The 22,894-nt window shown below is 35.3% G+C and overlaps 1 protein-coding gene across 2 annotated transcripts in view; it reads right to left on the bottom strand.

Annotated features, from left to right (window-relative positions):
* The window catches only part of TAOK1 (TAO kinase 1), a 151,788-nt gene that overhangs the window by 49,409 nt on the left and 79,485 nt on the right, over positions 1 to 22,894 (bottom strand). For both annotated transcript variants that reach the window (XM_087854652.1, XM_045773569.2), the window contains 6 exons: positions 16,992 to 17,063; positions 12,165 to 12,266; positions 10,856 to 10,901; positions 10,214 to 10,310; positions 8,426 to 8,539; positions 5,443 to 5,534 (listed from right to left, as the gene is read on the bottom strand). In XM_087854652.1, coding sequence (XP_087710778.1) covers positions 5,443 to 5,534; positions 8,426 to 8,539; positions 10,214 to 10,310; positions 10,856 to 10,901; positions 12,165 to 12,266; positions 16,992 to 17,063 — 523 coding nt within the window. The remainder of the gene's footprint in view (positions 1 to 5,442; positions 5,535 to 8,425; positions 8,540 to 10,213; positions 10,311 to 10,855; positions 10,902 to 12,164; positions 12,267 to 16,991; positions 17,064 to 22,894) is intronic.

Raw genomic sequence — 22,894 nt, 5'->3', positions numbered from 1 at the left:
CTGAGCCACCTCCATGGCATATGAGGGGGTCATTGCCCCTAACTCCCATGTTGTTCAAGGGTCGACTGTATTGTTGAATTCAGTTTGCTAATATTTTGTTGAGGGTTTTCTGGATCAATGTTGATCAAGGATATTGGCCTGTAATTTTTTCTTTCAGTGTCCTTTTCTTTTTAAAAAGAGACCTTTTGGTATCAGGGTAATGCTGGCCTCATAAAATGAGTTTGGAAGTGTTCCCACTTCTGTTTTTTTGGAAGAGCTTGAGAATTAGTATTAATTCTTCTTGATATGTTAGAACTTACCAGAGAAACAACCTGGTTCTGAACTTCTGTTTGTTGGAATGTTTTTGATTACTAATTTGATCTCCTTACTAGTAATCAGTCTGGTTAGATTTTCTATTTCTTCATGATCCAGTCTTGGTAGGTTGTAAGTTTCTAGGAATTTATCCATTTCTTCTATGGTTGTCCAATTTGTTGGCGTCTAATTATTCATAGTAGTCTCTTGCGGTAATTTGTATTTCTGTGGTATCAGTTGTAACATCTCCTCTTTCATTTCTGAATTTGAGTCCTCTTCTTTTCATGTAAATCTAGACAAAGGTTTGTCCGTTTTGTTTATCTTTTCAAAAACCAGCTCTTAGTTTCATTGATCTTTTCTATTGGCTTTTTAGTCTCTCATTTATTTATGCTCTGATCTTTGTTATTTCCTTCCTTTTATTAACTTTAGGCTTAGTTTGTTCTTTTTCTAGTTCCTTGAAGTGTAAAGTTAGGTTATTTGAGATCTTTGTTTCTCAATGTAAGCATTTATCCTATGAACTGCCCTCTTAGAACCACTTTTGCTGCCTCCCATACATTTCAGTATGCTGTATTTCCATTTTCATTTATCTCAGACATCTTTATTTCTCTTTTGATTTCTTTGACCCATTGGTTGTTCAGTAGCATGTTGTTTAATCCCCATATATTCGTGGAGTTTCTGGTTTTTATTCTTATAATTGGTTTTAAGCTTAATACCATTTTGTCGGAAAAGAAGGTTAATATGATTCTAATCTTTATTAAGACTTACTTTGTGGTCTAACATATGATCTATCTTGGAGAATGCTCCATGTGTTCTTGAAAAAAAATATGTATTGTGCTGCTTTTGGCTGAAATGTTCTGTATATGTATGTCTGTTAAGTCCATCTGCTTCAACATGTTAAGGCCAATGTTTCCACATTGATTTTTTTGTCTGGATGATCTACCCATTGATAAAAGTGGGGTATTACAGTCCTCTACTATTATTGTATTGCTGTTTATTTCTCTCTTTAGGTGTGTCAAAACTGCTTTACATATTTAGGTGCTCCTGTGTTGGGTGCATAAATATTTACAAATGTTGTCTCTTCTTGCTGGATTCACTCCTACACCATTATGTAATGCCCTTCTTTGTCTCTCACCACAGTCATTGTTTTATTTTTTTAAATCTTTTTTAAAAAGATTTATTTATATATTTGAGAGAGACTGTGCATGAGCACACGGTGGGGGGAGGAGGGGAGCAGAAGGAGAGGGAGAGAGACACTTAAGCAGACTCTGGGGTGAACATGGAGCCCGATGTGGGGCTCGATCTCACAATCCTGAGATCACAACCTGAGCTAAAACCAAGAGTCAGAGGCTTAACCAACTGTGCCACCCAGGTACCCCTTTACTTTTTTAATTTTTAGGAGGCTCCACGCCCAGCTCAAAGGGGCTTGAACTCATGACCTACCAACTGAGCCAGCCAGGCGTCCGTACAGTCTTTATTTTAAAGTCTATTTTGTCTGATGTAAATATAGCTACTGCACCTTCTTTTGGTTTACATTTACATGGAATATCTTTAGTCTGTTTGTGTCCTTATCATCTGAAATGAGTCTGTTGTAGGCATTACATAGATGGGTCCTGTTCAGCCACCCTATGTTTGGAAAATTTAGTCCATTTATAATTAATATTGATAGGTATGTACTTACTGTCATTTTGTTCATTGTTTTCTGATCGTTTGTAATTCCTCTGTTCCCTTCCTCTTCTCTTAATCTCTTCTTTTATGATTTGATGATTTTTTTGTATTAGTATGCTTAGATTCCTTTCTTTTGATCTTTTGTATATCTACTATAGGTTTTTGCTTTGTAGTTACCATGAGGCTTACATAAAACAACTTATATTTTGGTAGTGTATTTTAAGTTGGTAACAACTTAAGTATGAATACATTCTGAAGTTCTACATTTTTACTCTCCAAACTCCATGTTTTATGTTTCTAATGCCACAACTAACATCTTTTTATCTTGCATATCTGTTAACAAATCACTGTAGTTATTGTTATTTTTATTTATTTTCTTTTTGCTGCTTTCACTTTCTGAAATTTTATGTCCTCAATATACACTTTATAATCAGAAAAAAAATGGAAGGGCGCCTGGGTGGCTCAGGCATCTGCCTTCGGCTCAGGTCATGATCCCAGGGTCCTGGGATGGAGTCCCGCATTAGGCTCCCTGCTTGGTGGGGAGCCTGCTTCTCCCTCTCCCTCTGCAGTTCCCCCTGCTTGGGTTCTCTCGCTCTCTGCCAAATAAATAAATAAAATCTTAAAAAAAAAAAAAAGTAAATTTTACTTTTATAGACACAATTGTACAATTAGGCACAAAGCCTGAAAAACAACAAACTAGGGAACTTTTTCATAGGATTAATTGTAAACAAAGATATAAACTCACCTATGAAAAATCCTGTACTTTAAGATTTCTTGGTCACAAGACATAAATAACCAAGTTACTTCAATCTTTATGATAATGAAGTATGAAAGTATTTATTAGTAACTATATTTATCAAGACCAGGGTCAGTATAATTGACTTACATTTGTTCTCCTACCTGCACTAAAAAGAACAGTTTGCTTTAACTCATTATCCTTAACTATTTAATTAATTTATTTAAAGATTTTACTTATCCTTAACTATTTTAAAGTTGAAAAGCATATAAAAGATATTATTTCTGAAGACTGCAAAGATCTAATTTGCATTGAAAATCATGCCTCTTGAGCTGTACTGTCTAGCAGGGTGGCCATTAGCCACATGTGACTATTTAAATGTAAATTTATTTAAATGGTACAAAATTCAATATTCACTTACTCAATTGCAACAGCCACATTTCAAGTGCTCAAAAGCCATGCAGATACAGAACACTTCTTTCACTGCAGAAAATTTTATTGGCCTGTGCTACTGTAGACCTTTTCTCTGGAACCAGAAGCAGGCTTAAAATGTGGTTCCTAAGTTAGCACTTCATAATTTAAAATACTTGTAAGTAAAATTTTAAAAAGTGATTATAAAATAAGATTATAAAAGCTCAAGATGCCAAAAGTATGCCTAAAACTCAAAAAATCTCTTTAAATGTCTTACTCATTTAAAATTATCTAAAGGCAGTTTCATCTTCTGATATTGCTTTATTTTAAGTGTAAAGACTCTCATTGTGAAGGAATTCTATTTTATTAGCTATAATAAAAAGAAGCTAGAGGGGTGCCTGGGTGTAGTTGGTTAAGCCTCTGAGTCTTGGTTTTGGCTCAGGTTGTGCTTTCAGGGTCATGAAATTGATCCCCAAGTCAGGCTCCATGCTCAGCCTCACCCTCTGCCCCTCCCTCTCATGCTCTCTCTCTCTTAAATAAATAAGTAAATCTTTAAAAAAAAAAAAAAAAAAAAGCTAGAAAGTCTGGAAGAATAAGCCATTTCACAGAAACTGGAGTTTAGGCAGATTTCTTTCTGAGCAGTACAACTGGTCAATGAATACTTTCTAATCAAATAAATATTAACATATATCAATAATATCTAACAACACCATTAAAGCAATTTCACTATCACCAAGAGGCATATGTATGTATCAACCAGCACAAGTATGTAAAAATACCCCATGGGCAGAGTATACTAACCAGCTTCTCTACATTTATACCCAGGTTTCTTAAGAAATTAATTAGGATCTACCTGCAGGAAGAACTGAGGTTAAAAGAACTGAGGTTAAAACACTTTCAGATGGAAAAAACATTCTGCAAATCTCAAAGGAAGACCAAGTGACCAGAAGAGAATGACATTATGGTAATCTCCAAATCTGTTTGCTGATGCTGTCACACTTTAAAATAAAACAAATAAAATAATATAGAGGTTGAAAGGAATGGTTAATGTAGGAATTAAAATAAAAGCAAAAATATCTAAAGAATATATAACTTTGGAAAAATATTAGACTGTAAGATAGCAAGAAATTGGTTTATAATGGAAATTATAATTTTCATCCACTATATAATAAGCTTTTGATTTTATTTTACCTCAATTTCCCTACCTACTTATTTTACAAAACTGATAAACTCAATTTGAAAATCATTTAACCAAATTACAACATGGATTTTACTTTTTTTTTAAAGATTTTATTTATTTATTTGAGAGAGAGCGTGTGCCTGCGCAAGCAGGAGGAGGAGCAGAGGGAGAAGGACAAGCAGACTCCACACTGAGCTTGGAGCCCGAGGTAGGGCTCGAACCCACAGCCTCGAGATCACGACCTGAGCCAAAATCAAGAGTGGGACGCTCAACCAACTGAGCCACCCAGGTGCCCCTCACATGGATTCTATTTTTAATGTGTTATTTTCGATCTGTGGTCACTTCTAGAATGGTTCAATTAAATATTCCCAATATTTCCCATTTTTAAATAAAATTTAAAGGAATATTCTTTTTTTTTCTTTTTAAGATTTTATTTGTAAGTAATCTCTACACCCATCATGGGGCTCAAACCTACAACCCCTGGATCAAGAGTTGCATGCTCTACCAACTGAGGCAGCCAGGTACTCCTGGAATATTTTTATAAGAAGAAAAAAAAGAAAGGATATAGGACTGGAGGGGGTAAGCTTGGAGAATCAAGAGCAAGAAGATGGACATCATCTTCAATTATAGTGACAATTCAATTACCTACCTGGCTCACAACTGGGAATGTTAGTAAAGTTATGATGGTCCAATGACTTAAGCATAGTTCCCTTTATGGGCAACAGAATAAAATGTGTGCATAAAATCAAATTGTTAACAATATGGCATGCAGCCTGACATCTAATTCTCAGACCTAATTCAAAGTAATAAGTATCCTAGGTAGAGGTAAGTAATTCATCAATGCCGTAAAGACTTTCTACAGATGGTAAGTCTAGTAATCACAGACATATTTTAGATGTTGAACAAATAGCCATTAAATATTAGACATAAATACCTCAAACTTAATTAATACCACAGTGGAAAATTATTTTAGAGCTAATTTAACACAGCAAATATAATATACCTCACCTTATATATATAAAAATTATAAGATAACCAAAGTGATTTATTGCTCCCTTTAGTAACTGACATAAAAACAAAAAGCTATGATTTGGTACAGAAAATGAGGTAAAACACTGATCACAACTCACTACATCGTATAATAAAGAACAATGCTTACCTAGTTCAATACATGTTATTCCAAGAGACCATACATCTACTTTGCCATCATACTGTCCTTCATCCATGGCTAAAATTACTTCTGGGGCCATCCTAAAACATAAAATGTCATTTAAGTAAAAGAAATATATACTATTCTTTAAAAATGTAATGACCATCTATAGAGAGAACACCTGCGTGAATTCTAGACATCATGTCTAGATAAGAATTTTTATAATGAGAAATAAATGCACTACAAGTCATCAGGTAAATATTTACCATTGCATATATACTGTGAGACTCATTCTCACCATCTGTCATGATCATGTAACAGCATCCTAAAAAAAGGATGCCCCAGAGCAGGGCTGCATAGTCTAATATTGTATAACCCTTAGGCTAATGATTCTTTTTTTTTTTTTTTAACTCAGTGGAGGTTTTTTGTTATTTTTTTTATAGTTTTTGTTGTTGTTGTTGAAGAGAAAGAGAGAGAGTAGGGAAGGAGCAGAGGGGGAGAGAGAGAGAATCCTAAGCAGGCTCCAGGCCCAGCACGGAGCCCAACTTGGGGCTCAATCTCAGGACCCTGAGATCATGAGCTGAACTGAAATCAAAAGTCGGACACTTAACCGACTGAAGCACCCAGGCACTCCCCCTTAGGCTAGTGATTCTTAAATATTCTGGTCTCAGGATCCTACCATGAAAGTCTGAATTACGCTTGAAAGATGGAATTTTTATCATTGGCACTGAATACTGTCAATTGTTTTCCTTGAAGTGACAAGCTCACTCCATTTATTTGAGAAAATATCTGCCACAATAACCAATGCTGAATAACCATACTTTGTCACTCTACCTTTTAAACAGTAACAGTGTTCCATGATAAAAGTGGCTAGAGCAGCTCACAACAAAGACAATTACACAATTATTAACCTTACAGGTGTCTTGGTTATAAAATGGAACATTAATTCATGTCTTCAATTACAGTCTAACGTTTTTGATGGTACTTTAATGTATACTTCACTTGTATTTGTTTTTAAGCACAGACACTTAGAACAGTTGCTGATGCTTACGTAGGATTATCACCATATACCCCAGTGTGTGTGAGTGTGAGAGTGTGTGTGTGTAAGCATAAGTATAAAGACATCTAAATTATGTACCTAGCTCCTACATTCCAAATAAACTATATACAAATTAATGAATATGTAAACAAAGTAAATTTTCAATTGTCAATACCAGAGTGGTTCTAAGATTTTTTTTTTTAATAGAGGGGGGGAAGGAGGGAGGGGCAGAGGGAGAAGGACAGAGAGAATCTTAAGAAGGCTCCATGCTAGGCGTGGAGCCTGACGTGGGGCTCAATACCTGAGCCGAAATAAAAAAAGTTGGACACTTAACCAACGAAGCCACCCAGGTGCCCCCCAAGGTTCTTTAAGATGTTGAAGTTAAGTTTGGGAAATTACTAATTTAGGCAGAGTTAAACAGTAATTTTATTTTTTATTGCAGAATTTTTCAGGACATTTTAAATATCTAATATTCATCATTAATTTATAAATAGGAGAACCATTAAGAAATATTTGCTCACAGAATCCTTTTAACAGAAGGGAAAGGGAGTCTACCTAGAGTACGGTTCTACATACATAAGAAATTTCTGGTCATCTAGAGCAGTGGAAGAGCAGAAATTCTTCAAGTTTTTAAATCTGTTTGCCTCTAATGAAAATTATTTATCCCCTTGTACATTTCTGAGTTACCTAAATTTTATAAACTTAATAGCTGTAAAGGATATAATGTATAGCATATATGTGTGTATATATATATGTATACTATATATGTGATTTAAAGATATTTAAAACACAGAGCTGCACAGTTAGCTCATTTGATTTATTAAAAAAGAACACATTGCTGTATAACCCAATTAGCAAAGCCAGTCTTCACTGTCATATCAGTCAGTCAAATCAGAATCATTTTCTGTCAAAAAAGTCTGACTTCATTTTCAATGCAAATAACATGTTAATGTGTCCCCATGACAACCATCTCAGTTATGAATTTTACACTAGAAAAAAAGAAGGGGGGAAACAACTGAGGAGAGAGAAAAAGCAAGGAGTAAAAGGAAGGGAAGGGAGGTGACTGAAAAGGCACAAGGCCTTGCCAAGAGTTTGTGTCCTGACTCTTCAATATTTCTGATGGTCACTGTGTATTCTCAAATTGTTCTTCTGGTGTTGCTTTGAGACTTTTACATCCTAGACCAATGCATCATTGTAATATTCAGGATGGGTAAGGAATCCTATTTTTTATCAAGCAGGAGAGGGAGATTTGAAAGGCACGTGGGAAAGAAGATGCAGTGGACCTAAGACACCACTCTCATCATATGGAAGAACACATGGAAGTTGAAGAGCTGGACAATTATTCCCTTCAAACTTGCTGACATTAATACTGCATTATTTATGGATAAAACAGAGGATGCCTAGAATCTGCTTCACAATAATGGCAGGGGCGGGGAGGAGAAAAATGAGTACATACAGCAGGAGTGCCCATGGGATATTGTTATTGGGCTGGGTGACTGTTATGTGAGGCTTCACTATACTTTTGTCTACTTTTATGTTTATTTGAAATTCTCCATAATAAAAAATCAAACCAAAAAACTCCAAATCAGCTATCAGTCTTCAGGTACTCTCAGTCTGAAGATACTGATATATAGTAAATATAAACCTAAGGAAAACACACAAATTTCCACTTAGCATTTCTATTTTCTCCTTCCTTGGATTTTCACTGAATTTTTTTACTCTCACACCCAAAATATGATGCAGGTTATAATACAGAAGAAAATGTCAAGGGGACAATGAAAAAATAGGAGATGTAAGGGCAACACTCCTAATCTATATTTGAAACTAACTACGCTTAAAAGTTAAAATGTTCAAAATAGCATTATATTACCAGGAAAAAGACATCTGAGAAAGTATAATCACACATTTCCTATTTCAATCATGAGGATCAATAGCAAATAGGATTATTCTTACCAATATGGCGTTCCCACAAAAGAATTGGCAGGAGATGCCATGGAAGCTGATCCAAAGTCAGCAAGTTTCACCTGGCCTGGTTCTGTCAGAAGGATATTTCCTGCTTTGATATCTCTGGGTTTAAGGAACACAGAAAATTATTTCTCTTTTTGTCATTAGATTGTGTTGAAAATGATACAAATCAAATAAAAAATTTTAAAATAGGGAAGGAGAAATCAAAATAATTAAGTCCTAGGATAATTTCTCAATGAGGAGAATGAGAATTAAGATCCAAAAGTAAAAATTCAGAAGTGATATAAATATACAATGATAATTTTCTTCTCTAAAAGAGAAGACAAAATAGCAGTAAAGACAAAAGACAGAAAATCAAGTAATTAGAGCATAGTCTATATTTGAGGTTCCTGTTTATTGATACAAATAATAGTTTTTAAAATAGAATTTAATTAGCTGACTATTCCTTCATAATTTTAAGATTTCTGAGTATACCACTTAAAGTTAAAAAAGAAAGATCTCATACCCCAAATTTGTTTTTTTTTAAAGGTTATTCTTATCATTTCCAAACCTTAGCATAGTTCTCCTAACTAAACATGAAACGAAAACTGAAACACATGGATAATGTAGTATCTAATGATCCAAATTTACTTCCAAGCTTACTTTTTAAAATCAGCAAACATATTATCCATGCAAAATAAGATTATGGGTATTTATATAATACGACTGTATGTCCAACTGGCACCATAATATACATTTAACCTTTCCAAAAAACAAAACAAAACTAAAAAAACAAAAAAGCCAACCAACCAAACAAACAAACAAAAAAAACCCAACCAAATTTCCAAGCACTTGTCAATTCTAACTAGAGTACTGTAATGGATATAATATTAAATAAAGCTTTTTCCTTCCATTTGCTTTTTAAATGAGGAGAGATATTTTGAGGTTGGTAAGACCTTAGGTTCTAATTCCAACTCTTCCATTCACTTATTTGTTAGCATGTAGCTTTCTCTTGGATCTTACTATCCTCATCTCAAAAAAAATGGTAAGCCATTTAGCTCACAATGACTCTACTATATAGTTGAATATGTATTGTCTGGTCCACATATATGATTAAAAAAATGCTACTTTCCTTTTAAAATAGTCAAAACCTACATCAATGCTAAAAATGCATTATAAAATAGTTCAACCTTAAGATTACTATCCATTATTAAGGATCATCAAGGATTCATACTCAAAAGAGTATTAAGAGAGTGTTAAGTCCATGTCATGGGATCAATGGACAAATCTGGCATCATCAGTTACCAGAAAGACAAAAGACCTAAGTTTGTTTCTAGTCTAATCTGGCTTTGTAAACTTCAGAAAAATTAGTCACAAATTGGGGCATCACTTGATCTGTAAAATGAAAAAAAGTAAGACTACATAATCCCTACTGTCTTTTCCATCTTACAAATTTAAAGATTCTACAATTAAATTCCTACCACAAATCTATAAAGTGCACATATGTCAGAAAGCCCAGCAGCACGTGTAGACAAAGATAAAACTGATCCTAAAAGGAAAATTCTTTAATTTTGAATTAAATCTTTTATCATTACGGGGAAACAAAAAAAACTGATCCTAAAAGGAGATCAAATGTACTGGCATGTTTGTAGGACAACCAAAAAAGTGAGTTTATAAGACTCTGAAATGCTTTTATTTGGCTATAACCAACAAAACTTACAGGATTAATAAGTTCCACAGTTGATAAGTCCAATAAACCATTTGCTGTTAATACATGATAATTGTCAAAGTGCTTACCTATGGATCATGGTATGAGAATGTAAGTAGGCTAATCCCTGGAGAGCACCATGTGTAATTGCTGCTATTTCCACTTCCTGTAATGGCTTTTTGTGAACTTAAAATAAGAATTTATTGGAAAATAATTACTATACAGAATATTTTTGCTTAATAAATAAACATATCTAATATTTGAGGCAATTTAAAAAAACTAACATTTAGTGAAAAGATTTGCTCCCCAAAACAAAAAACAAGGCTACTGAACTTTATAACTGGAATTACAGTTGTACCTAGCTGTTGAAGTATATAGCTCACAGCCAATTTTCCTCTAAGCTAACAACATTTAACAATTAGTTGATTATAAAAACAAAAGTAACAAAAGAGAAGTTCTCCCTTTATTCTCACACGTCTTCATTCTGAACAGAAGGAATAGGTTAAGCTAAATGACAAAGAATGAAGAAAAACGCTTGGTAAGTCATAGTATAAGAAAATTCACCTATTTTATGCTACTACAGGACAGTACATACCATGATGAGAATCTAGAAAAGGTGAAGGTTTTTACTCTTTCTTGGAAAGTTTTTACATTACTTAAGAAAATCATACAGAATTCTCATTATATTTTTGCTAATACATTTTTTCCCTGAATAATTAAAGGAAACCTACCTTCCAGTAAATCTGAAGCAGATCCTAAACAATATTCCATTACCAGCTAAACAGGAAGAAAAATTATAAAAGCACTGAATTAGTAAAAAGGTTCTACGTGAGATAAAATAAATTCACCAAGAAGATCAAGAAGATAGTTTGAAGTAAAATAAAGCTAGTCATCATTTACCTTAAAAACCAAATATTTATATATTTAGCAATTTCTTAAATGACAAAGTTAAGCCAATGATACCTTAATCTTTTATGCTGACACGTAGTTACTTGTACAAAACGTTTATTTCATCTATAGTTACTAACTAAAACTATAAAGGAATACAGTTCCATCATTATAACTGTTAGGAAATGGAAAGCTGTCTTCTGGATCTATTGTACAAAGGTTAGGTTATAGTTTAAATGCTTCCTTAAAGCAAACACAGAGCACCTCCTGTGTGCCAGATATTTTATATATATTAACTAATTTAATCCTCACAACCACCTTATAAGGTAGGCCCTATTATTATCCTCGGGGATCAATTCTGTTAAAATTTACTTTTTTTTTTTTTTTAAGATTTTATTTACTTATTTGAGAAGAGAGACAGAGGGACAAAGAGGGAGCTAGAGGGAGGAGCAGAGGGAGGCAGAGTGGAGGCAGAAGCAGGTTCCCCACTGAGCAAGGAGCCTGATGTGGGGCTCGATCCCAGGACCCTGGGATCATGACCTGAGCTGAAGGCAGATGCTTAACTGCTGAGCCACCCAGGCACCCTGAAAATTTACTCCTTAAAGATACAGTTATTACGCCTATACCACTGTTGGAATACTACCTTGTCACCTCAATGGTAAAAAGAGAAAATTAATCTCCACTTCTTGGAAGAAAGTGTCTCAATTTTCTACCATTAGTATTATTCAGCCAAGGAATTACAATCAGTTCATATTTCACCAAAATTCACCAAGACTTTACCAAAATCTTTGTGGTTAAACAGATTACCATATATTTACATCAAAAAGATATGCTAACTTTATACTCGAATAATAGGATTATTGTACAATGCTTGATAAGCCATTTGAAAAATGATGACACTAAAAAATGTCAGAGAACATTTTACCACGCACATAAAGGTCAGCCAAATTTTTTTTGCAGTAAACTTGCAAAAGTTCTATTATCCCTTATTGCCAAAGAGTTCTAAGAAAAGCTGCTCTTCCTCTCTCAGTATGAACTAACATTTCAAGGTGTTTTTGCATGGCTTTACAAAACCATTTTGAGACATTCTTGAATTAATTAATTCTAAACCAATACCAACTAAATTATAGCAAGGAGAGGGCAAACACCTACCCATGCTGTGTGCTCACGTAAATAGCAGCCTTTGTATTCTATACTGTTGGGATGTTTTATTCTTTGTAGAAACTTGACTTCCTTAATAATATCCTGCCATTTCTGTGGGGAAGAAAAGGAATAAAGGAAAGAATTATGAACAGTTGCTTTTCCTTAGAAAGTTATATAAGAAAAAAGTAATTACTAGCTTAAGCAGGGTTAATGAGAACATAGAACTTTGCTTTATTTGTAATATTAAAATAGAAAACATAAATTTAAAAGAAATTATATTTATACAGTTTAAACTCAATTCATAATTTATAAAGTTATTTTATTCAAGGTAGAACAAATTTTAGTTTGATAAAATTTATCATCAATGAGTCTCATTAAAATTTTATTTTATTTTATTTTATTTATTTATTTTTTTTTTCAAAGATTTTATTTATTTATGTGACAGAGAGACAGCCAGTGAGAGAGGGAACACAGCAGGGGGAGTGGGAGAGGAAGAAGCAGGCTCACAGCAGAGGAGCCCGATGTGGGACTCGATCCCGGCGTGCCGGGATCACGCCCTGAGCCGAAGGCAGACGCTTTAACGACTGCGCTACCCAGGCGCCCCTCATTAAAATTTTATAATCACACACCAAGCACGCTGATGAAAACTATATACCATATTTAGTGATTTTTCTTCATCAGTTCAAATCCCCCCGTTTTTTAGATTTTATTTACTTATTTGAGAGGGGGAGAGAGAGAGAGAGCAAGAGTAGGGGGAGGGAGAAGCAGACTCGTTGTTGAGCAGGGAGCCTGACATGGGGCTCAATTCCAGGATGCTGGGATCATGACCTGAGCCAAAGGCAGATGGTTAACTGACTGAGCCACCCAAGCATCCCCCCTCCTTTTCTTTAAAGATTTTACTCAAAATGGATGAAAGAGCTAAACATGAGACACGAATCCATCAAAATCCTAGAACAAACACAGGCAGCAACCTCTTTGACCTTGGCCCCAGCAACTTCTGGCTAGATACGTCTCCAAAAGCAAGGGAAACAAAGGTAAAAATGAACTATTGGGACTTCATAAAGATAAAAAGCTTTTGCACAGCAAAGGAAACAGTCGACAAAACAAAGAGAACCTACAGAATGGGAGAAGATATTTGCAAATGTCTTATCAGATAAAGGGTTCATATCCAAAATCTATAAAGAATTTACCAAACTTAAAACCCAAAGAATAAAAAATCTAATCAAGAAATGGGGAGAAGACATGAACAGACATTTCTCCAAAGAAGACATACACATGGCCAACAGACACATGAAAAAATGCTCAACATCACTTGGCATCAGGGAAATACAAATCAAAACCACAATGCGATACCACTTCATACCAGTCAGAATCACTAAAATTAACAAGTCAGGAAACGACAGATGTTGGCAAGGATGGGAAGAAAGGGGAACCCTCCTACACTGTTGGTGGGAAAGCAAGCTGGTGCTACCACTCTGGAAAACAGTATGGAGGTTCCTCAAAGAGTGGAAAGTAGAGCTACCCTATGACCCAGCAATTGCACTACTGGGTATTTACCCCAAAGATACAAATGTAGTGATCCAAAGGGGCACCTGCATCCCAATGTTTATAGCAGCAATGTCCACAATAGCCAAACTATGGAAAGAGCCCAGATGTCCATCAACAGATGAATGGTTAAAGAAGATGTGGTGTGTGTACATACGTACGTACGTACGTATGTACACAAACACACACACACACACACACACACACACACACACACGATGGAATATTATGCAGCCATCAAAAGAAATCTTACCATTTGCAATGATGCGGATGGAACTAGAGGATACTATGTTAAGCGAAATAAGTCAATCAGAGAAAGGTAATTATCATATGATCTCACCAATATGTGGAATTTAAGAAACAAAACAGAGTATCACAGGGGAAGAGAGGAAAAAATAAAACAAGACGAAACCAGAGAGGGAGACAAAGCATAAGAAACTCTTAATCACAGGAAACAAACTGAGGGTTGCTGGAGGGGAGGGGGGTGAAGGGATGGGGTAACTGGGTGACAGACATTAAGGAGGGCATGTGATGTAATGAGCACTGGGTTTTATATAAGACTGATGAATCACAGGCCTGTACCTCTGAAACCAAAAATACATTATATGTTAGTTAACTGAATTTAAATAAAAGAATGTTTTAAAAAAATAAAGATTTTACTTATTTGAGACAGAGAGAGGGGGAGTGTGGGGGGGGGGACGGGCAGAGGGAGAGGGAAAAGCAGGCTCCCCACTGAGCAGGAAGCCTGAGGCTGGGCTCAACCCCAGGACCTGGAGATCATGGGCTGAGCTGAAGACAGACACTTAACCTAACCGACTGAGCCACCCAGGCATCCCATCAATTTCCCCATTATTTGCAGCTTTATTAACATGTAATTTACATGCTGTATAGGTCACCTATTGTGTTTTTGGCTTATATGTTCTACTAAATGTTAAGGTTATGTTTGTTTTTTAAACTCAAATAATTACTTTGAGATTTAAATTTCTAAATGCTAGTAAACAATTGTTATTACATAGGAAACGTGACAGAGAAAAACAAACAGTATGAAAACATTTTCTTACATATTTTACTAAGAGTCTTCTTCATTGATGGCTTTGAGGAAATACAGATAAATCTTTGACCATAAGGTACTCCATGACAACCTTACTTATGTCATATCCACAGTTACTCTTAAGAAGCAACCAGGGAGGGGCACCTGGGTGGCTCAGTCAGTTAAGTGTCCTGGGATTGAGCCCCACAGCAAGCTCCCTGCTCAGCAGGGGACTCTGCCTTCCCCCCCCCAATGCTCTCTCTCTCTCTTTCAAATAAATAAATAAAATCTTTAAAAAAATTAAGCAACCAGGGAACTCTAAAAATACAGATCCTTCAGTCCATACTCAAAGATTCTAGAGGCTTGGTAGATGTGGGATGGAAATTAGGAATCTGATTTTTGTTCTTGTTAGTTTTTTCAAGGTTTTCTACTTAACGTGGGCCATATTTCTAAAGGCAGGGAAACTACTAGCGTAGTAGAAAACTTCAAGAAATGTTTTGTGCTAAAATTTAAGATCATATATCTCCTATTTTATTTCACAAGTCCTCAACAAAATACAGCAAAATATCTTTACAGTGTTTTATATAAAATGTGTACAATATAAGATGCTACATTCTGAAAACGTTTCATGGGCTTTAAATTTCAAATTTGAATGCTCTGGGACACAAACTCCGAACAAAGCAAAAGCCTGTATTCTTCAAGGTAAAAAAGACTTTCAGGAAGGACACTAATAATTGGATGTGAAAAGATGATACACTAAATGAAACCTGTTTTAGGTGTAACTGATCAAACAGACTCCAACACAGTACCAGTCTGCCTGTAAAAGCTAGTTCTACAGTTGAGCTATAAAATGGCAAATAAAATTAGAGTTAACTTGTAAGAAATGGAGTTTTTTAGGAGTTTCAGGGATTTTTAGAAAATTTTTAGGTATCAAAATGATGGAAGAGTGATATAATCCTAATAGTGTTACCATACCCACAATATGATCTTCACAAAAATAAGGTTTACCATAAAATAGAAATTCCAAAAAAGTAGGAAACCAAAATCTTTAAAAAGTAAAGACTAACCCAGCAATTCCACCTCTAGCCATGTACCTGAAATTACTGAAAGCAGAGATTCAAAGAAATATTTACATAGCTAGACCACAGCAGCACAATAACCAAGTGGTGGAAGCAACCTAAATGTCCACTGACAAATGGATGGATAAACAAAATGTGATGGTTTACACACACACACACACACACACACACACACACACACTATTCATCCTTAAAAAGGAAATTCTAACACATACCATAATATGGATGAACTCTGAGGACATTATGCTAAGTAAAATAAGCCAGTCACAAAGGTCAAATACTGCATGATTTCACTTACATGAGACACCTAAAGTAGTCAAATTCATAGCAACAGAAATGAGAACGGTGATTTCCGGGGTGGGGGGGATGGAGAGAATGGGGAATTAATTGTTTAACAGAGAATTTCAGTTCTGCAAGATGAAAGGGTTCGGGAGAAGAATGGTGGTGACGACTGCATGACAATGTGAATGTCTTCAATGCCACTCAACTGTACATTTAAAAATGGCTAAGATGGTGAACTCTGTTGTGTGCATTTTACAATTAAAATAGTTAACTTTAAAAATTAAAGCCTAAAGATCCTAGATTTAGAAAGTAGAATACATGTTAAAAAATAAATTTATACAACTAGATAGAATAAATATAATCTGAAGAGAACTAATCAGAATATTAGCAAACTAAAGCAGTATCAATATAGTATCAATAATTTTTTCAAATTATTATACACTGCCTATTTTTCAGACTAGATATAACTGCCTGTTGATTATTAAAGTTTGTTTAAAACAAGCCTTAACAATCTCTAAACCATTAAAAAACAATACACAATATAATTTGTCAAATATATCTGATTCTAATTTACTTTTTAAAAAACTGGTGATTCCTCTACAATACAGATAAAGTAATATATTAAACCAGAGTTTTAAAAAGTAAGCTCACTTCAGCAGCACATATACTAAAAAATTAAAAGCAAGAGGCACAAGTTGGGAGGCCATTAACGTTCTGTTTATGGCTTTAGGTACAACTTTAATGGGTATATTTAGTTTCTGAAAGAAAATTCACTGAGATATACCCTTAATATTTGTATACTTTTCTTTATGTATGAATACTTTTTGAAAGAATTCCCATCTACCCCCATTAAAAACAGCATGTCTAATATGCGACTAAGAATGTATATATTTCACCTACCTCAGTAGACTGCTTTCCACTATAAGACATTTTCTTGATAGCCACCACTTCATTGGTGCGCACATCTCGTGCCTAAAAAAAAAAGCAAGGACCACTGTAAAAATGAACAGATTAAATCTGGGCAATTATTTCTTTGAGAATTACAGCATTTATAAGCTATCATATCAAAAAGGACATCAAAAGTGCTATTAAAGCACATTTAAAATATAACAATCAATATATAATTAAACTTATCAAATTATCCAGAAGCTCATACACTGGAGAGAAAACTAAAGCAGGTTTATCTTTCAGTGATTTAGTTGAGAGAAAAAATATAGAAATGTTAATAGTTCTATAAACAGAGACAAAACAAGACTAGTATATATAAATAGGTCTTGGTAATAAATTTTGAAATCTCAATGAAATGGGACACTTTTCTAGTTAAAATTACTAAAACTGATCCAAAGAAAAAATGTGAGCAAAACAACAGTGGCAGATTGAAAAGAATACCAATTAATTATCTTTAAAACAATCCTAAGTGGAAAATAGTTTTACCAGGGGAACTTTCCAAGATGTAAGTTGTAACAAAAAGTTATCCCATTAATTTTACGAAGGCAGTATAACCCAATAACTAAAACCTCATAAACAGTACAAAATAGACAGTACCAGTTTCATTTGAAAATATAGACAAAAGAATTCTAAATAAAATTTAAAAACCAAATATTACAAAGGGTTTTAAATTTTCACTTGGACAAAATATACTATAATCACAGAAATGCAAAAGATTTGGATAGAAGGAAAACATTTCACCATTTACCACATTTTTACAAAGATTTTATTTATTTATTTAAGAGGGAGAAAGGGGGAGACAGCGAGCGAGCTCACATGCTGAGCAGGGGGAGGGGCAAAGGGAAAGGGAGAAGCAGACTCCCTGGTGAGCGGGAAGCCCAACAGGGTTGGACCCCAGGACCCTGGGATCACAACCTGACCTGAGCTCAAGGCAGATGCTTGGTAGACTGAGCCACCCAGGTGCCCCTCATTTACCATGTTTTTATTTTATTTTTTTTATTTTTTATTTTTTTAAAGATTTTATTTATTTATGTGACAGAGAGACAGCCAGCGAGAGAGGGAACACAAGCAGGGGGAGAGGGAGAGGAAGAAGCAGGCTCCCAGCCGAGGAGCCCGATGTGGGACTCGATCCCGGTACACCAGGATCACGCCCTGAGCCGAAGGCAGACGCCCAACGACTGCGCTACCCAGGCGCCCCTACCATGTTTTTATTAATAGTCAAAGGGGAAAAAATATGTATCAGTGCTCAATAAATGCTGAAAATGCAGAAAGGGCCCAATGTTAATTACACGGAACGTCAAACTCTTAGAAAACCTAAATTAGAAAGGTAATTTCTCAACATGACAAATCATATCTATTGTAAACAACGGTTAATCAGAATTAATACTGCTACAATGATATCATAATTATTTACCACTCTTGTGGAAATTCTGAAAACAAAGTGATAAAAATTTAACAGAAATACGATCATTAACTCTTTGGAAGGGGCACCTGCCTGGCTCAGTTGGTTGAGCAAACAACTCTTGGTTTTGGCTCAGGTCATGATCTCAGGGTTGTGGTATCCAGCCCCGCGTGCACACTCAGCAGGGAGTCTGCTTGGGATTCTCTCTCTCTCTCTCCCTGCTGCTGTCTCTGTCTCTAAAATAAGTAAATAAATCCTTAAAAAAAAAAAAACTCTTTGGAAAAGAAGAGCCAAATTCTTACTATACACACACACACGTGCATGCACCCATGCACACAAGAATAGCTGTAAATACTTAAAATGAGTTAGTAAAAGGGTCAGAACCACCTCAAATCACCTGTGGAAGAAATGATCTTCAGTTTAGACTTGAATGACTTCCCAAAGTTAAAATGTTCTAAAATTAGATTATGGTGATGACTATAAATCATATTTACTAAAAATCATTGAAATGTACAAAGTTTGTGAACTTATGGCATGTAACTCATACCTCAATAAACTTGCTAAAAAAATACATAGTACATACATAAGTTATACCTGTACAAGTTGCTTTAAAAAAAAACTTTTTTTAGGGCATCTGGGTTAAGCTTCAGACTCTTGATTTTGGCTCAGGTCATGATCTCAGGGTGGTGAGATTGAGCCAAACTGTGTTGGGCACTGTGCTGGGCATGGAGCCTCTTTGGGATTCTCCCTCTCCCTCTTCCCCTCCACGCCACCTCCCCCAAAGCTCTCTCTCTCAAAACAAAACTTTTTAAAAAAAGACACTGTGATTGGGAACAACTAATGACATTTTATTTCAATTAGTAGTGGCCTGGTTAATGGAAACTTGTACCACTTGTTGTAATGTGTAAAGTGGATCTAGCCACAGAAGTCCTGCTTGAGTATTTTTCAACAAATTTATTTTTCCAAAATGTTCTCTGCGATGAGCCCCTTGATTTTAATCAACAGGTGTTAACAGCAATATTTTCTTTTGTAACAGCTTTATTGAGATAGTATACATTCCATACAATTCACACGTGAATGTGTACAGTTCAATGGCTTTTAGTACAAAGATATATGCAACCATCACTACAATTTTAGAACTTCCATCACCTCAAAAAGAAAACTCCAAATTGTTCATTTAAAAAATGGTTAAAATTTTTAATTTTATGTGTATTTACATAAATTAAATTTTATGTGTATTTTACATTAAAATTTTTTCTTTATTAAAAAAAAAAGAAACACCTTATCTGTTAGCAATCGCCCTCTTATTCCTTTTCCCCACCACTTCAGCCCTAAGCAACAATTTATCTCTCTGTCCCTCTAGAGATTTGCCCATTCTGGACACTTCATATAAATGGAACCATATAACATGTGGTCTTGTGTTTGCTTCTTTCATTTAGCATAATGTTTTTAAGATTCATGACTCATGATGTTAAGCATCTTTTCTTGTGCTTCCTGGCCATTTGTACTTCTTTGGAGAAATGTCAATTCAGATCCTTTGCCCATTTTTAAATTGTCTTTTCTTTATTGAGTTGTAAGAGGTCCTTATATATTCTAGACAAATCCATTATCAGATATGTAATTTAAAAATATTTTCTCCTATTCTATAGGTTGTCTTTCAATGTTCTGAAACACAGAAGTTTTTTTATTTTGATGAAGTCCAATTTATCTACTTTTCTCTTGTTGTTCATATTTTTGGTGTCATATCTAAGAATCCTTGCCATAAACCAAGGTTATGCAGATTTACCCCTATGTTAACATTCTTCTAAAAGTTCTATAGATTTGACAGTTACATTTAGATCTGGATTTTGAATTTTTATATATGGTATCAGATAAGGGTCCAATTTTATTGTTTTGCATTAAACAGATGCACTTTAAAAAGATTTACTTATTTATTTGACCGAGAGAGAGCATACGAGCATGGTTGGGGGCAGGGGCGGAAGGGCAAAGGGAGAGGGAGAGAGAATCCCAAGCAGCTCTTCTTTCTTTTTTTTTTTTTTAAGATTTATTTATTTTGAGAGAGAGAGAACATGAGGGGGGGGGGAGCCAGGGCAGAGGGCAGAGGGAGAGGAAGAGAGAGAATCCAAGCAGAAGCCCTGCTGAGGGTGAAGCTCCACATTGGAGCTAAATCCCACAACCCCAAGATCATGACCTGAGATGAAACCAAAAGTCGACCGCCTAACCAACTGAGCCACCCAGGCACATCACCAGGCGCACTTTTAATTAGCCTAAGACAAAGCCTGATTTAAAAGTGGCTATATTGGAGGTGCCTAGTTTATGTCCTCTGGCTCTCCCCCACTTTTCTCTCTCTCAAATTAAATAAATAAATAAAATAAATAAAAGTGGGTATGCTAAATGCAATGCAATTTTCTGGATTAGATTCTAGAACAGAAAAGAAACAGTGGAAAAACGGAAAATCTGAGCAAAGTGTGTAAGTTTAGAGTATCATTTGATCAATGTTGATTTCTTAGTTTTGATAAATGTAATGATAAATAAAATGTTGACAAAACCATGTTACATGGTTATGTAACATGTTAACATTAGGGGAACCAGGTGATAATTACAGAGGAAACTCTTTATTACTACAAAATCTGTAATGTTATTTTATTTTTTAAAAGATTGTATTTATTTGACAAAGAGAATGAGAGAGAGCACAAGCAGGGGGAGGGGCAGGCAGAGGGAGAGGGAGAAGCAGGCTTCCTGCTGAGCGGCATTACCCCTGTAATGTTATTTTAAAATAGTAAATTAGGGGTGCCTGGATGGCTCAGTGGGTTAAACGTCTGCCTTCAGCTCAGGTCATGATCCCAGGGTCCTGGGATCGAGCTCCGCATCAGTCTCCCACTGAACGGGAAGCATGCTTCTCCCTCTCCCTGCCACTCCCTCCTGCTTGTGTTCTCTTTCTCTTTGTCAAATAAATACAATCTTATATAAATAAAATAAAATAGTAAGTTAAACTAGAAAATGATTATAATTTATTAAAATCCAAACTTATTAGTAATGTTACATTAAAATTTAAGGACAAAATTAAAATGAGATACCTTTGGGGACTACATCTAAAAAGAATAAATAAACATATATAATGTCTACAAACATGTTTTTCCCCTCCCTTCAGGATCACATGTTGTACTTCATTATCATGTCTCGTTAGTCTCCTCTAATCTAGAACAATTCCTTAACCTTTCTTTGTCTTTCATGACAGTGGCATTTTTGAAGAATATACAGTGGAACGTTACTAAATTTGTGCTTGTCTAGCACTTCTTCAAGATTAGATTCTGGTTATACATCCTTGGCCAAAATACTACAAGAGTAATACTGTCTTTTTCAGGGTATCGTATCTGTAGGTATACAATGTCTGTCTGTTCCACCTTGATGTTACTAATTTTCATCATGTACTCAAGGCATTGTCTGTTCTTTTCCAATGTATATAGTTATAGTTACTGTTTTCTACCTTCTATCTAACAAGTAATCTGTGAAGAGATACTTTTAAATCATGTAAACATCCTGCTCATCAAACTTTCCCTCTAGATTTAGCAACCACTGAATGTTCTAGCCCCAATCTTCACTATGATGATAATAAAATGCTGATTTTTTTTTTCAACTCTACCATTCCCTTCCTTCACATTTAACAGTCAGCATTCTATCATGAGGAAAAGCCCTCTCTTTTAATCCATCCATTCATCCATCATCTGTCATGCAAATAACGGATTCCTATTTTATTGAACAGGCTATATTAATCCATTATCATTTTTATACTGATGCTTATATTCCAGGATTTGGCCAGTGGCAGCCCCCTCAACCTGGCTCTCGTGTCCTTTTGAAAGGCCCCAACGTTTTTTCTCTCTTTTTCTCTTTCTTTCTTTTTTTCCCCTAAAGCACTTTTTAACTTTCTGGCACAAGATGTTCTAAGGCTTATCTTTTAATGTTCCCTGTCCCTGAAATAGAATGAGCCATTACTCCAAGGAGCTCTTGTTCCCTTTAGCGAGGAATTCAAAATCTATGTGCTCACTGATACTGAGGTGTCATTGCAATGACAATCTTGTGGCAGACAGAGATAGGAGATATACTGGGGGGGGGGGGCAGATATAACCATATATATATACAAGGGGGGAGATATAACCTATCGAATCCCACAGGGTTCTTCCTTACTTTCCCTGAATCCATATTTCTCTTCTTTCATAGTCAGGATCCTAACTCTAAATAATATCAATATTATTCATTGCTCAATCCTTTAACACATAGTTTCAGAACTGTCACACCATACCAATATGAAACAAATGTATTAAGAGTTGAAGACTTGGGGCGCCTGGGTGGCACAGCGGTTAAGCGTCTGCCTTCGGCTCAGGGCGTGATCCCGGCGTTATGGGATCGAGCCCCACATCAGGCTCCTCCGCTATGAGCCTGCTTCTTCCTCTCC

This window comes from Ursus americanus, chromosome 23, assembly GCF_024610735.1.
Source record: "Ursus americanus isolate L20-20 chromosome 23, mUrsAme1.1.p, whole genome shotgun sequence".
Lineage (NCBI taxonomy): Eukaryota > Metazoa > Chordata > Mammalia > Carnivora > Ursidae > Ursus > Ursus americanus.
Note: the sequence above shows the minus strand (reverse complement) of the source record. Positions and strands in the feature narration are given on the sequence as shown.